The 13,016-nt window shown below is 41.3% G+C and overlaps 1 protein-coding gene across 2 annotated transcripts in view; it reads right to left on the minus strand.

Annotated features, from left to right (window-relative positions):
* OCIAD1 (OCIA domain containing 1) overlaps nt 1-13,016 on the minus strand; it is a 65,439-nt gene that overhangs the window by 49,464 nt on the left and 2,959 nt on the right. For both annotated transcript variants that reach the window (XM_029587942.1, XM_029587933.1), the window contains exon 2: nt 5,244-5,328. In XM_029587942.1, coding sequence (XP_029443802.1) covers nt 5,244-5,328 — 85 coding nt within the window. The remainder of the gene's footprint in view (nt 1-5,243; nt 5,329-13,016) is intronic.

A 13,016-nucleotide genomic window follows, 5' to 3' on the forward strand; every position in this document is an offset into this window, starting at 1 on the left:
CTGCCGCAGTTACCCCGTTTCTAACCCGCTGTTTACTCACAATTTCGCCGCGTAAGTCTAACCTGCGATTCACTATCTGTTTTTACCGATCCTTACCGCTTCTTTAACCCGACGCGTATCCCTTTCCGCACGCGCACACGCCGTGACCTCCGACGTCCAGCCGGTCACGGCGTGTGCGCATGCGCCTTTGCTGCCTTGAGCGTCCATATTGGACCTACAGAGGTGCACGTATTCATCTTCGCCGGCGGGGCTGCTGAAGGCGCTCTCTCTCGACGCCCTTCTACTGCTGCTGCTGGGGGCTTGCGTGGCCGCGGCCAGGGCAGGTGAGCGGGGGCTGGGGGAAAGTTTGGGACTGTGAAATTTCATCTCTCTCTGCTGGGGCTTGGATTGGGTTGGTTTGGGACTGGGCGGCTAAATTTCGTCTCTCTCAGCTGGGGCTTGGATTGGGTTGGGTTGGTTTGGGACTGTAGGAGAGCCATCCACTTCCTGGTACCTGTCATTTCAAACGTCATTTGAAATGACAGGTACCAGCGCACCCAGGATACTGTATAGGCGCTGTATAGCGCCTATACAGTAAAATGGATTGCGCTTCATGGTCGCACGTTGGACGCGGCTTGCATTTGCATGCCATTTAAATACAGTATCGAGCGGTAGATGATCCGAACTGTGCGTGCGGCAAACGCGGGTGCCCCGGGCACTAACGCACCTCTTTCTACCGCCCCTTACTGTATCGGCCCGTTAGAGAGGTAGTATAGTTAGGGTAGAGATAGTATAATAAAAATAAACATATACATTACCTTGGTATTAAATCAGAAGTGTAAGATAATTATGCTAATAGCTCTTGGTAGACTTGTTTAAAAAGCCAAGTTTTAATCCCCTTTTTAATAATTTGATGTCAGCTTCTAGTCGTAATTCCTGCGGGATGGAGTTCCATAGAATGGGTCCAGCAATAGAGATAGATCTTTCTCTTACATTATTTAGGTGGCCAATTTTGGGGGAAGGAATTGGTAGCATCCCTGTTCCGGTTGATCTGGTGGTTCTTGAGGGGGTGTGGAAGTGAAGAGGTTAGCCATTCAATTTTTTCATTGTAGAGGGTTTTGTGTATTAGTGATAAGATTTTATGCTGGGCCCTGTATTTGACCGGCAGCCAATGAAGTTCTTTTAATATTGGGGTGATATGTTCACTTCAGATCTTCTAGTACCTGTCAAGAGTCTATCTGCAGAGTTCTGCAGAAGTTGCAATGGTCTTGTTATATTTGTGGGAAGGCCTAAGAATAGTGAGTTACAGTAGTCTAATCTTGATAAGACAAGTGCCTGTAAGACAGTTCTAAAGTCTTTAGGGAATAGGAGGGGTTTTAATCTTTTGAGTATGTTTAATTTGAAGTAACCATCGCTTATGATTTTTTTTTGGATTTAAGGATGCATATAAGTTATGTTGCAAAGACAGCTTTTTATAAATTACGTGTAATCACACCATTAAAGAAGCTAATAGATCTCATGGATTTTTGTCTTATTGTTTAAGTTTTAGTTTCAAGTAAATTAAACTACCATAACTCTTTGTAACAATTGGCTCAACATGCAGCTGTATTTACTGTTTTTCATTTAAAGTCGAATTATATTTTTCCAAAAATTAAAATACTTCATTGGTTACCAATTTATGAGACAACACAGTTCAAAAACCTGACTACAATGCATAAGGTTGTTTATTTGGAAAAATATTGTTTATCATGGAATATAACTTTTTATATTCCAGTGCAAGTATTGCACTCATCTAGCAAGAATTATATTGATATGCCAACATTTTATCAATATTGCCTGCAAGAAACTAGAACCAGGGATTTCTTTTTTGCAAGATCTCAATTGTGGAACATCTTATCTGTAGCAATTCATGAAGAACAAGGATTATCTTACATTTAGGAAGAAAGTGAAAAATATTATTTGCCCAAATGTATCCACAGGAGCGGATTTTAAAAGGGTTACGTGCGTACCCCTTTAAAACCCGCTCCTGCGAGTGCCGAGCCTATTTTGCATAGGATTTAGGTAGGGCTGGAGACGGGTTAGATAGGGGAAGGGAGGGGAAGGGGGGCGCGAAAGGAAAGTTCCCTACAAGGCCGCTCCGATTACAGAGCGGTCTCGGAGGGAACGGGGAAAGCCATCGGGGCTCCCCTAGGGCTCGGCGCGCGCAAGGTGCACAAGTGTGCACCCCATTGCGCACACCGACCCTGGAATTTATAACATGCGTGCCGCTGCGCACATGTTATAAAGTCTACGCCCGCGCGTAGGTTCAAAAATCTGGCCCACAATGAATAGTATGATTTTAGAGGTTATTGGTTCATGCAGTAGTTAATTGATTTTATATATTTATATTATTAAAAATGTATGTTATTTTATTGTACTTATTGTCAAATTATGATTGTGATTGCAATCCATGTCAATCTATTGGAAATTGAAGATTATAAGAATAATCTGTGGGCCCTGATTGAGGACTGTCTGCAATGGCCAGGCTAAACAGGAGGTAGAGATTAGAAAGGGGGGGGAAAAAGGCTCATGGCACTGCAGCCCCAGTAAAAGTCAGTTTTGATTCAGCTAGAAGATCAAGGGAGCAGGACGAAAAACAATTAAACAAAGCAAGCTTATTGCAGGAATAAAGGGCAAATGCAAAAAAAAAAAAAAATGGAAGCGCCAGAAAAAGGAAAATTAGTTCTTACCTGTTAATTTTCGTTCCTGTAGTACCACGGATCAGTCTAGACCTTGGGTTGAGCCTCCTTTCCAGCAGGTGGAGACAGACTAAAACTGAACAGGTGCCCTATATGAGGGCAGAGCCCATCCTGTAACCCTTAACCATTGTCAAAGCAGAAAAACAACAAACCTAGAATAGGATCAAGCAAGTAATCATAAAGCTCAACTGAGCAACTTTAGAACAAGAAGAGAGCCAAGAGTGGAAACTTGTACGCGGAGAGAACTGAAGGAGAGGCCCTTGGAGAGACCCTCCCCACGTCCTGTGGGGCCTCGGGGCTTAAATCGGGGGGTAGCTCCAAAAAATTCGGCTCCCCAGCCCCAGGCAGCTCCGAAATGGGCCTGGCCATGCGTTGGGGATTCGATCCCCGGGCTAAATTTGCCTGCCCTGCCGAGGAGGGGACTTCCCCACCCGGCAGGCAGGCAGAGCAAAGACCCTCCCACGAAAAACGCAAAGAGGGCAGCCCACAAGCAAGGCAGGCTGCTGGCCACGGCATTGCAGAAGCCGCACTGAGAGAAAAAAAAAAAGTCTAAAAATAAAAATAATTGGCAGCCCGCCGGCAGGAGTGAAACAGGGGAGGAACCTGCTGACTCCTGCCTGTCTGGCTGCTGGTTCGAGCCCCGTGAACACCAAAAAATAAAATTATAAAAAATAATTTACAAGTGCTGGAAAAGTTTACAATTTAACTTTTAAAACTTTTTTTTTTTTTAAACTGAGCACAGCACTGGGCTCTAAGCCCCCTCGGCAGCCAGAGGAGGGGGATACGAGAACTGGACCACCAGTCTCTGTCACCACACCGGGAAGCACAGACGGACTTAGGCTATGCAGTGCAAAAGGGGCTAAGCCCCCCGAGTCTGGCAAGAGCTAGGAGATGGCACCGTCTCCTGTACAAGAAAAAGAATCCTAACGTATCTACTTTATTATTTCTATGAAAAGAAAAAACAGCTAAGAATTAAGTACTTGCTTGATCCAAAAAAGATAAGGATTGCCGGCTAAGAAGCCGAATCAGGAGACCGAAGGGTGAGCTGATCCACCTGCTGGGAGACAGACAAATACTGAAGGGTTACAGGATGGGCTCTGTCCTCATATAGGGCACCTTTTTAGTTTTAGTCTGTCTCCACCTGCTGGAAAGGAGGCTCAACCCAAGGTCTGGACTGATCTGGGTACGTACAGGGAACTACAGATAAGTTTGAAAATTATGCAGTAAGATATTTTCTTGTGATGGTACTTTTCTTGGGGCAGGTACTCAGAATTAAGCTTTAATGCTGGAATTAAACTGATCAGTCAGGGTACAATTACTCAATTACACGACCACTGCTAGTCACTTTCTTTTGTGCAACTGTGTGCCTCAAAGAAAACCTGAGGTGACAGGAAGAGTAGCCAGGGAAGAGGAGCAGGGCAAAAAATGAAGAGATACATAAGGGGCTGTGTAAGGAGAGAGAGGAAGTTAGCAAGTAGCACATTTAAGACTAATCGAAGAAAATTCTTTTTCACTCAATGCACAATAAAGCTCTGGAATTTGTTGCCAGAGGATGTGGTTAGTGCAGTTAGTGTAGCTGGGTTCAAAAAAGGTTTGGATAAGTTCTTGGAGGAGAAGTTCATTAATGGCTATTAATCAAGTTTACTTAGGGAATTGCCACTGCCATTAATTGCATCAGTAGCATGAGATCTTCTTAGTGTTTGGGTAATTGCCAGGTTCTTGTGGCCTGGTTTGGCCTCTGTTGGAAACAGGATGCTGGGCTTGATGGACCCTTGGTCTGACCTAGCATGGCAATTTCTTACGTTCTTATGTGAGCAAGGGAGGGGAGACAGGATAAAGGAAGAGGAGTAGGATGGATGAAAAGAAGAGAATGAGAGACAAAGGAAAGAGAAACCAGGAAATAAACACTCGATAAGGAAGGAAAAAAAGAAACCAAGAACAAAATAAGGGAAAGGAGACAGGCCTGAGACTGAGAGAACAGTCAAGCACAGAAAAGTTAAAAAAAACAAACAAAAAAACCCCCTAAAATTGTGAAGTAGCTCAGGGGCATTCAAACCGGTCCTTGGGGACCCTCCAGCCAAAATATGCAAATATTTCTCATTCATATTCATTAAGGATATCCTGAAAACCCGACTGGCTGGGGGGGCTTGCAAGGACCGGTTTGAGCACCTTTATAGCTGTCCGTTGTAAAACTGGCTGTTCATACAGCAAGAAGGCAGTTCATATCCTGCTGGAAACGATGTAGGATGTATAAGGTCAATAAGCAAGACACATTTACAAAAATAACATTTAATCAATCTCTGGCATTTTAAATTTGCAGCAAAATGATGAGCTACAATTCTTTCTGCTACATTTAAATCTTAGTCTAAGATGTTCCATAGTTGCCTGCCAAACCAATGGGGGCATCCACTTTAGAGGTAAAAAAATGTTTTATGACAGGCGCAATGAATTATGGGGATGAGAAGAGACTGAAAGATAAAGAATGGCAGTAAGGACATAACATGCTACAGAAAAAACTGTACTTACATCTGTACCAGAAGCTCTCCCGATTACATTCTTTGAAGGTCTTTCGCTCCTCCTCTGTAGGAACATACGCCATTCCTATAGGGCTCTAGTATCCAAGGGAAACGGAATATGCATTATACAACAGAAAGCAGAATGGTATTTCCACAGAATAGAAAACATTTTACAAACCGATATACGGTTGTGCTCATAAGTTTACATACCCCGGGCAGAATCTGTAAGATGTGTAGCATTTTAAGAAAATATGAGTCTGTAATTTTTAATGTGCTTCAAATTAAAACTATTATGCTTCACAGAATAGCACAATCATTAACAAACCACAGCGGTAAGGGAAATAATAAAATGGTCCTGTTCAAAAGTTTACATACCCTTGAATGTTTGGGCTGATAATATACACTCAAGTTGACACACACAGCTTGAGATGGCATTGAAGGGTAGGTATCCACACCTGTAAACCTGTTTGATTGTAATTAGTGTCTGTGTATAAATAGTCAGTGAGTTTCTTAGCTCTTGAGAAACTCTTACATATTTCATCTAGGGCTGCACTGACTTTGGTGGTTATTGAAGCATGGGGAAAGCACAGGATCTGCAAACAAAAAAAGGATATAAAAAAAGATATCCAGATTTGAAAATGCCAATTGGTACTGTTCAAACTCTGATCAAGAAATGGAAAATTATGGCTTCTGCTAATACCACGCAACAGTCAGGTAGACCAAGAAAGATTTCAGACACAGCTGCCAAGAAAATTTGTCAGGATGCACAGAATAACCCACAAGCAAGCTCTACTGAAATACAGGCTTCTCTGAAACAAAGTGGTGTGGGTGTTTCAGCACGAAAAATAAGGAGATATTGGGGGGGGAAAAAAGCCATTTCTGCACCAACGCCACAAAACAGCCAGTTTACAATACACCAAACAGCACCCAGAGCAGGCTTAAAACTTCAGGAACAAAATAATCTGGAGTAATGAGAGACAAATTGAACTTTATGGTCACAGCCATAAACACTATGAAGAGAAGCACACCATCCCTACCATAAAGCATGGAGGTGGATCTCTGCCCTTGGGGGGGGGGGGGGGTGAGCTACAGCAGCACAGTGAATTTAATCAAAATTGACAGCAGAATGAAAGCAGAAAATGTTGGAGAAGATATGCATTCATGGGGGCACTTGGACTTTCCAACATGACAAAGATCCGAAGCATAAGGCCAAGTTGACCCTTCAGTGGCTGCAGAAGAAAGTGAAGGTTGTGGCCATCACAGACTCCTGACCTCAACATCACTGAACCACTTTGGGGAGAACTCAACCATGCAGTTCATGCTAGACAGCCGAAGAATTTACAGGACCTGGTAGCTTTCTGCCAAGAGGAATGGGCAGCTTTACCACATAAGAAAATAAAGGGCCTCATTCACAGCTATCACAAAAGATTGCAAGCAGCCATTGATGCAAAAGTGTGTATTACACAATATTAAGAACTAAGGTTATGTCAACTTCTGAACAAGTCCATTTTATTATTTCTCTTATTGCTATGGTTTAATGATTGTGCTATTCTGTGATGCATAATAGTTTAATTTGAAACATTTGTCTGATCACTCATGTTTTCTCAAAATGCTGTATATTTTGCAAATTCTGCCAGGGGTATGAAAACTTATGAGGACAACTGTAAAATGCTCACATTCTAAGCAAATTAACAGCATCCATATCCAGAGAATCACAAACGTAGGAATCTGAGTGCTCATCCGAAAAGTGATAAGTGAGATTAACTTGCCAATGCTTCCCTCCAGCCACTACACCACAGCAATGGAGTTTATATGATGATACTGATTTACCAAGGGCTTTCTCCATAAGCAAAGTATAGAATACGCTCATTAAATCAAGCTCAACAAAAAGGGTATTAGAGTAAGGAAGACTGAGACAGCCTACATCCCTTGTTCAGATGGAGCCAATACGGTTACCAGAACTCTACATTAAATCAGGTCTTTTAATAGTTTCTCTCTAATCAATGCTGAGAGTCTGCATTGAGCCCTACAAGCAAAGAGCTGTAATGGGATTGCTTGGACAACATTTAACAAGCTTGGTTTAGGATGTATTCAGAAGGCAGGCTTCATTAGACTCCACATTCTTACCACTGACTCAATGTATTAGGACAGGTTTTGCAGAATTTTGGTGTGACAGCAAAGGGTTAAGTTCACTCCTTATAGAGATAAATACAGTTATAATGATATGATGCAGCTTTGTGCTTGCTTGAATTCACTGTAAAACCTATTTATATTAGGCAGTCTTCCCTTTGCAGTTATCTAAATGTATGCGATAGGGACAGATAGGCCCCATTTAGTGTAAGAGTATGACAAAATGGTGAAGTATGTTGTAAAATAGCAAATAAGGATGTTAGAGAGAAAGAACTTATACTCCATTATTATAGTGCAAGGTCAGCACAGAGCTTGCTTGGAAAAGTACTGAATATTCTGCAAGAAACAATAACATTGACAAAGTACTGCTTATATGCATGCACAATGCTGAAAGCATAAAGAAGAAATTGTAAGATTCTGGGCAGTAAGACGGCCCTCCTTTCACAGTACTCCCTTCTCCTCCTTTGACAGAAGCAGCCTGAAAACTTCAAGATCACGCACAGAGAAAATTAAAATATAAAATGGAGACAAGACCTAATTAGAGAATAAGAATACCACTTAGAGCCAGCTGGCAGTTAGGGAGTTAATCCTTGTCCTTGGTGCTCAGTGAAGTACAGAACTTACAGCTCTGAACTTGTAACAGCGAGAGCTGAAAAACACCTGGCAATTGCCCAGATTTAGTTTATAGATACAATATAAACTGGATATAAGATTTGTAGACCCTATGGATACAAGTGCACTTTTCGCTTTTGGGGTACTCACATTCTTATCTATTTTGGTACTGGTATTACAGTAGGGTTTGCCTCTGAAATAATAGTTATATGATTGCTTTTATTTACATGACACCGATACTACTGACAGATTTTATTATGATGATTCTGAGTGTCCAACAAAGATGTTTCATTTAGAGAAGTGCAGGGCTAATGGTTCTTCCATATGAGAGAGAATATGCCTGGACAAAATGGCAATTATAAGTAGTGGACAAAAGACAAGAACCCACCATTTCAGAGTTGTCCTGACACACATGGTATTTTTTTTTTTTTTTTATCATCGGTTAGTTTGGCAATACTTCAAGACAGCTAGTAAACAGAGAAAACTGTTCAGCTAACGTGACACTCACAAGACTTAAAATCCTAGCTCCCAGTGAGAGGGGTGGATTCTTGCCGAGAGCCGAGTTAGCACAACAAACTCTGCAACGGTGCAGAGTTCCCAGTGTCACCCCGTTTTCCCAAAGTTTTGCTGGCCACTATCTGAGGAGTCAGGGAAGAGGAAACTGGCTTGTATACGATTCATTACAAGGAAATGCAACATAACATTTTATATCATTGTCAAGTGGATAGACTATGCTTACTCAAAATTAAATTGGTAGATTCTGATGTATGACCTAAATGTAAAGATGCACCAGGTTCATACCTACCTATGTTTCTCCATTGCCCTACTGTTGTTCCATTCTGGCAAGAGATATTGAAATGGATATATACCTGTAGTGGGGTGGAATTGCCTTGTAAAGGGGATATTCTGATCCTAGGATATGAGACGGATCAAAGCTGTAACTAAGGTTGTATCTTTTGGACATCTGTTGTTTATTACCTTAGCTATTGATGGCGCGTAGATGTGTCCTTAAAGAATGGATGACTGATGCAAAGCCTATATTTGATGTGTGGCAAGAAAATAAGATCTTTTTAATGCAAATGGAAAGATAATTTTCCTAGGAAAATATTGGTAGAATACAAAAAGGTGTGGGCTAAGTTCATAATGCTCTGGCCCAGAGGGGATACTCTACAGCTTGGAAGGTAACAGAGCGCAAAGGATTCCTTCAAACTCTCAAGCTGTACCAGTGGGGATTGTACTTGTGAATGGAGGATGAATGAAGGGAGAGGGGAGTCAATTTGACTTAATAAAAAGAAAAAAATTGGTGGGCTGGCCTTGCTATTTCAATGCTGTTTGGGAGTTTCTCGGATTCTGATGTAGATGACGACTGTATTCAGTTTTTGATTACCTTGTGCTTCTTGTAATTTGCCATCCTGCAATAAACAAAGATTGAAAGAAAAAAAAAATGAACCTGAGAGACTCTTGTTTATTAGAGGTCAAGCTCCTCTGACCTGAATAGTCGAACTACAGCATCATCCAGATGAACCCTTAGGTCCTTTTCCTCTTGGAGCCTCCTTCATCTCTGAGAATACTTTCTCTCTCCACCAGGAAGCATTGCAGCTCTGAGAGTATCTTGTGCCTCTTCCTTAACAGTTCCCCTTCCCTGGGGGGAAAGCTCTGCTGGTGCTCCCTTCCTGCAGAGCTCTGCCTTTCATCTGACAATAGGCCTTGTGCACAGCCAATGCAAATTCAGCAAAATATTCCTCTTCACCCTCCTGTGGGGATTCTGGCTGCTACAGCCCTCTCTGGCTCATGACATGATTGAGAGTGCCTCGAGCATCTCTCCGCCACACTTTCCTACTCAGCAGGAAATGCTATGGGGAGGATGCACTGCCTCCCTTCATCCATCGTGACTCCCCTCTCGGTGCTTTCACAATTTTTACAAAATGACTCAGAGATGCTTGGGACTCATTGAGCTCTACATTTAAAGCACTTTCTCCCCCTCTCCATACCTTTACTCAAGAGGCACTCCAGGAGCGATAAGGGCCAGGTCCAAGGTTAAGGTCTTGCTTCCGCTTGCCTTTAGCACTTGCTTTCAATGAGGTTGGTGAAGTGATTGATTTTATCAAAAGATGGCATTTAGTGCAAGGTTTTGCTGGTTTGAATCAACTTTTCTATTTCTTGTTCTAAAGAATCCCATAATATTCGATATATGTTGGTTTCTTCAGACCTTCCACCGACCCCTTTGGATTCTAACATTTATTTATTTATTTAATTTATTTATTTTTAATTTTTATATACCGGAATTCCTGTATACAATACAAATCAGTCCGGTTTACATGAAACGAAAAGATTGCCCTGGTCTGGGAGGTCAGACCGGGGTTTTTTTTTACAAGGAACATTGAACAATAACATATAATACATTCATAACATGAACATTTTTTTTTACAAAGAACATTGAACAATAACAATAAATCCTTAAATATTTTCATAAATTAACTTAAAATTAGGCCAATTAGCATGTTGAACTTAAATTAAACGTAAGATTAAATTGAAATTTAATTTTGCATAAAATTGCATATTATTAACTGTAATACAGAGTATTCCCAAGTTCAATCAGGATAAGGCGCTTAGTTACATTCTGGAGATTGGAACGCTTGCCTGAAGAGCCAGGTTTTTAACTTTTTTTTTTTAACTCTGGTAGACTGGGTTCGAGGCGTAGGTCTGGGGGGAGAGCGTTCCAATGGTGTGGTCCTGCAGTTGAGAGTGCTCTTTTTCTTAGTAATGATGTTGCTGGAGGGGCGAACAGTGTGCCTTTGTAAGCGCTTCTGATGGGTCTGGAGGATAGGTGTGGACGAAGTTGAGTTTGGAGTGATATAGGTGCGATGTTGTGTATTGATTTATGAATAATGGTGAGGGTTTTAAAAAGGATTCTCTGTTTGATGGGTAGCCAGTGGAGGTTGCTCAGAATGGGGGAAATATGTTCTCTTTTATTGGTGTTTGTTAGGATTCTGGCAGCGGCGTTTTGTACCATCTGTAGAGGCTTGATACTGTTGGCGGGGAGGCCAAGTAGAATTGCGTTGCAGTAGTCGAGTTTTGAGAAAATAATGGATTGTAGGACGAGGCGAAAGTCATTGAAGTGAAGGAGTGGTTTTAACTTTTTGAGGACTTGTAGTTTATAGAAACAGTCCTTGGTGGTGGTATTTATAAATTTTTTTAAGTTAAGTTGATTGTCAAGCCATGCTCCTAGATCCCTCACGTTTGAGGAGAGATAAATGTTTAATGAGGAGGGTTGCGAAAGGCTGGGTGAGTAGATACGTGGGTCTTGTGAGATAAGTAGCATCTCTGTTTTGCTGGAATTTAAAATCAAGTTAAGGTTGGAGAGGAGTTGTTTAATTGGTTGTAAACAATCCTCCCAGAAGGAGCAGGATTTTTGAATAGATTCTGTGATGGGTATGAGGATCTGGATATAGTCTGCATAGAGGTAGTGCGTAAGCTTGAGATTTGATAGCAGATGGCAGAGGGGGAGGAGGTAAATGTTGAACAGGGTGGGTGAGAGAGATGAACCTTGTGGTACGCCTTGGTCTGATAGGATGGGTTCAGATTCCTTATTGTTTATTCTGACCTTGTAGAACCTGTTTGATAGGAACGATTTAAACCAACTGAGAGCAGTGCCTTTAATTCCTATGTTTGATAGTTGGTCTAAGAGTTGTGAGTGGTTTACCGTGTCGAAAGCTGAGGATAAATCTAGAAGAACCAGTAGGTATGATTGTTTTTTCTCCAGATTCAGAAGTAAGGTATCCGTGAGAGAAAGCAGTAGGGACTCTGTGCTTAATGATTTCCGAAAACCATATTGTGCAGGAGAGAGAATGTTGTGTTCCTCGAGATATTCGGAAAGTTGTTTATTGACAGCTTTTTCCATCAGTTTGGAAATCAATGGTAAGTTCGCAATGGGTCTGAAGTTTGCTGGGTCAGTGGGTGATGCGTTTGGTTTTTTCAGTAGTGGTTTAAGAATTGCTAGTTTTAACTGATTGGGTACTGTACCTTGGGCTAAGGAGGTATTAATGATTTCAGCAATGGGTTTTGCTACGGTGTTTGGGATGGAGGTGAGCAAGTTGGTTGGTAGAGGGTCTGAGGGATGTGCAGCTGGTTTGATTTTTTTGAGTATGTTTTCGATCTCCATGGCGGATGTGGGTTCGAATGCCTCTAGACTAGCATTCTGAGTGATTTGGTATGTACTCAGAGGTGTTAGTGGGGCGTTGTGGGTTGTAAGAGGTAGAGTAAGGTTGGAGATTTTTGTCTTAAAATAGGTGGCCAATTCATTGGCCTTGTTGAGTGCTTGTTGGTCTGTCTCCTGCTGGATATCATTGTTGGAATCGTTGCTCAGTATGTTCTTTATCTTTACATTTAACATCTTTTATATCTTCTGTGATTTATAGTGTTTGCTCCCCTTGCAATTTTTTTTATATGGGTAAAACTACAACAAAAGTTATCATTCCTATTATGGAACATTGTACCAAGATTCGAAGGGAGGGGGCAGTTATGTGGTAGTACCCCTAGTAGAGCACTAGATTTAGAAAAATCATTCTGTAGATAATCTTAGATTTATTTTGTCTTGCAACATGTTAGAAGTCAATGAGTTAGTGGTGAAAATACATTTCTGTTATGTATTGAGCAGTGCTTTGAACATTCTGATATATAAAATGTTGAGGTGAGTGCTGTATATAAGAGCATAAGATTGCCGTACTGGGTCAGACCAAAGGTCCATCATGTCTAGTATCCTGTTCCCAACAGTGGCCAATCCAGGTCACAAGTACCTAGCAGGATCCTAAAAGGTAAATAAATTCTAAGCAGCATATACCAAGGAAAGTAATGGATTTCTGCAAATGCCTCCTTAAATATAGTTTATGGACTTTTCCTCCACTAACATGTCCAAACCTTTTTTAAATACAGTTATACTAATAGTTTTCACCACATTCTCTGGCAATGAATTCCAGAGCTTAATTATGCATTGAGTAAAAAATATTTTCTCTTATTAACTTTAAATGTATACTTTGTAGCT

This window comes from Rhinatrema bivittatum, chromosome 1 (assembly GCF_901001135.1).
Source record: "Rhinatrema bivittatum chromosome 1, aRhiBiv1.1, whole genome shotgun sequence".
In the NCBI taxonomy this organism is placed as follows: domain Eukaryota; kingdom Metazoa; phylum Chordata; class Amphibia; order Gymnophiona; family Rhinatrematidae; genus Rhinatrema; species Rhinatrema bivittatum.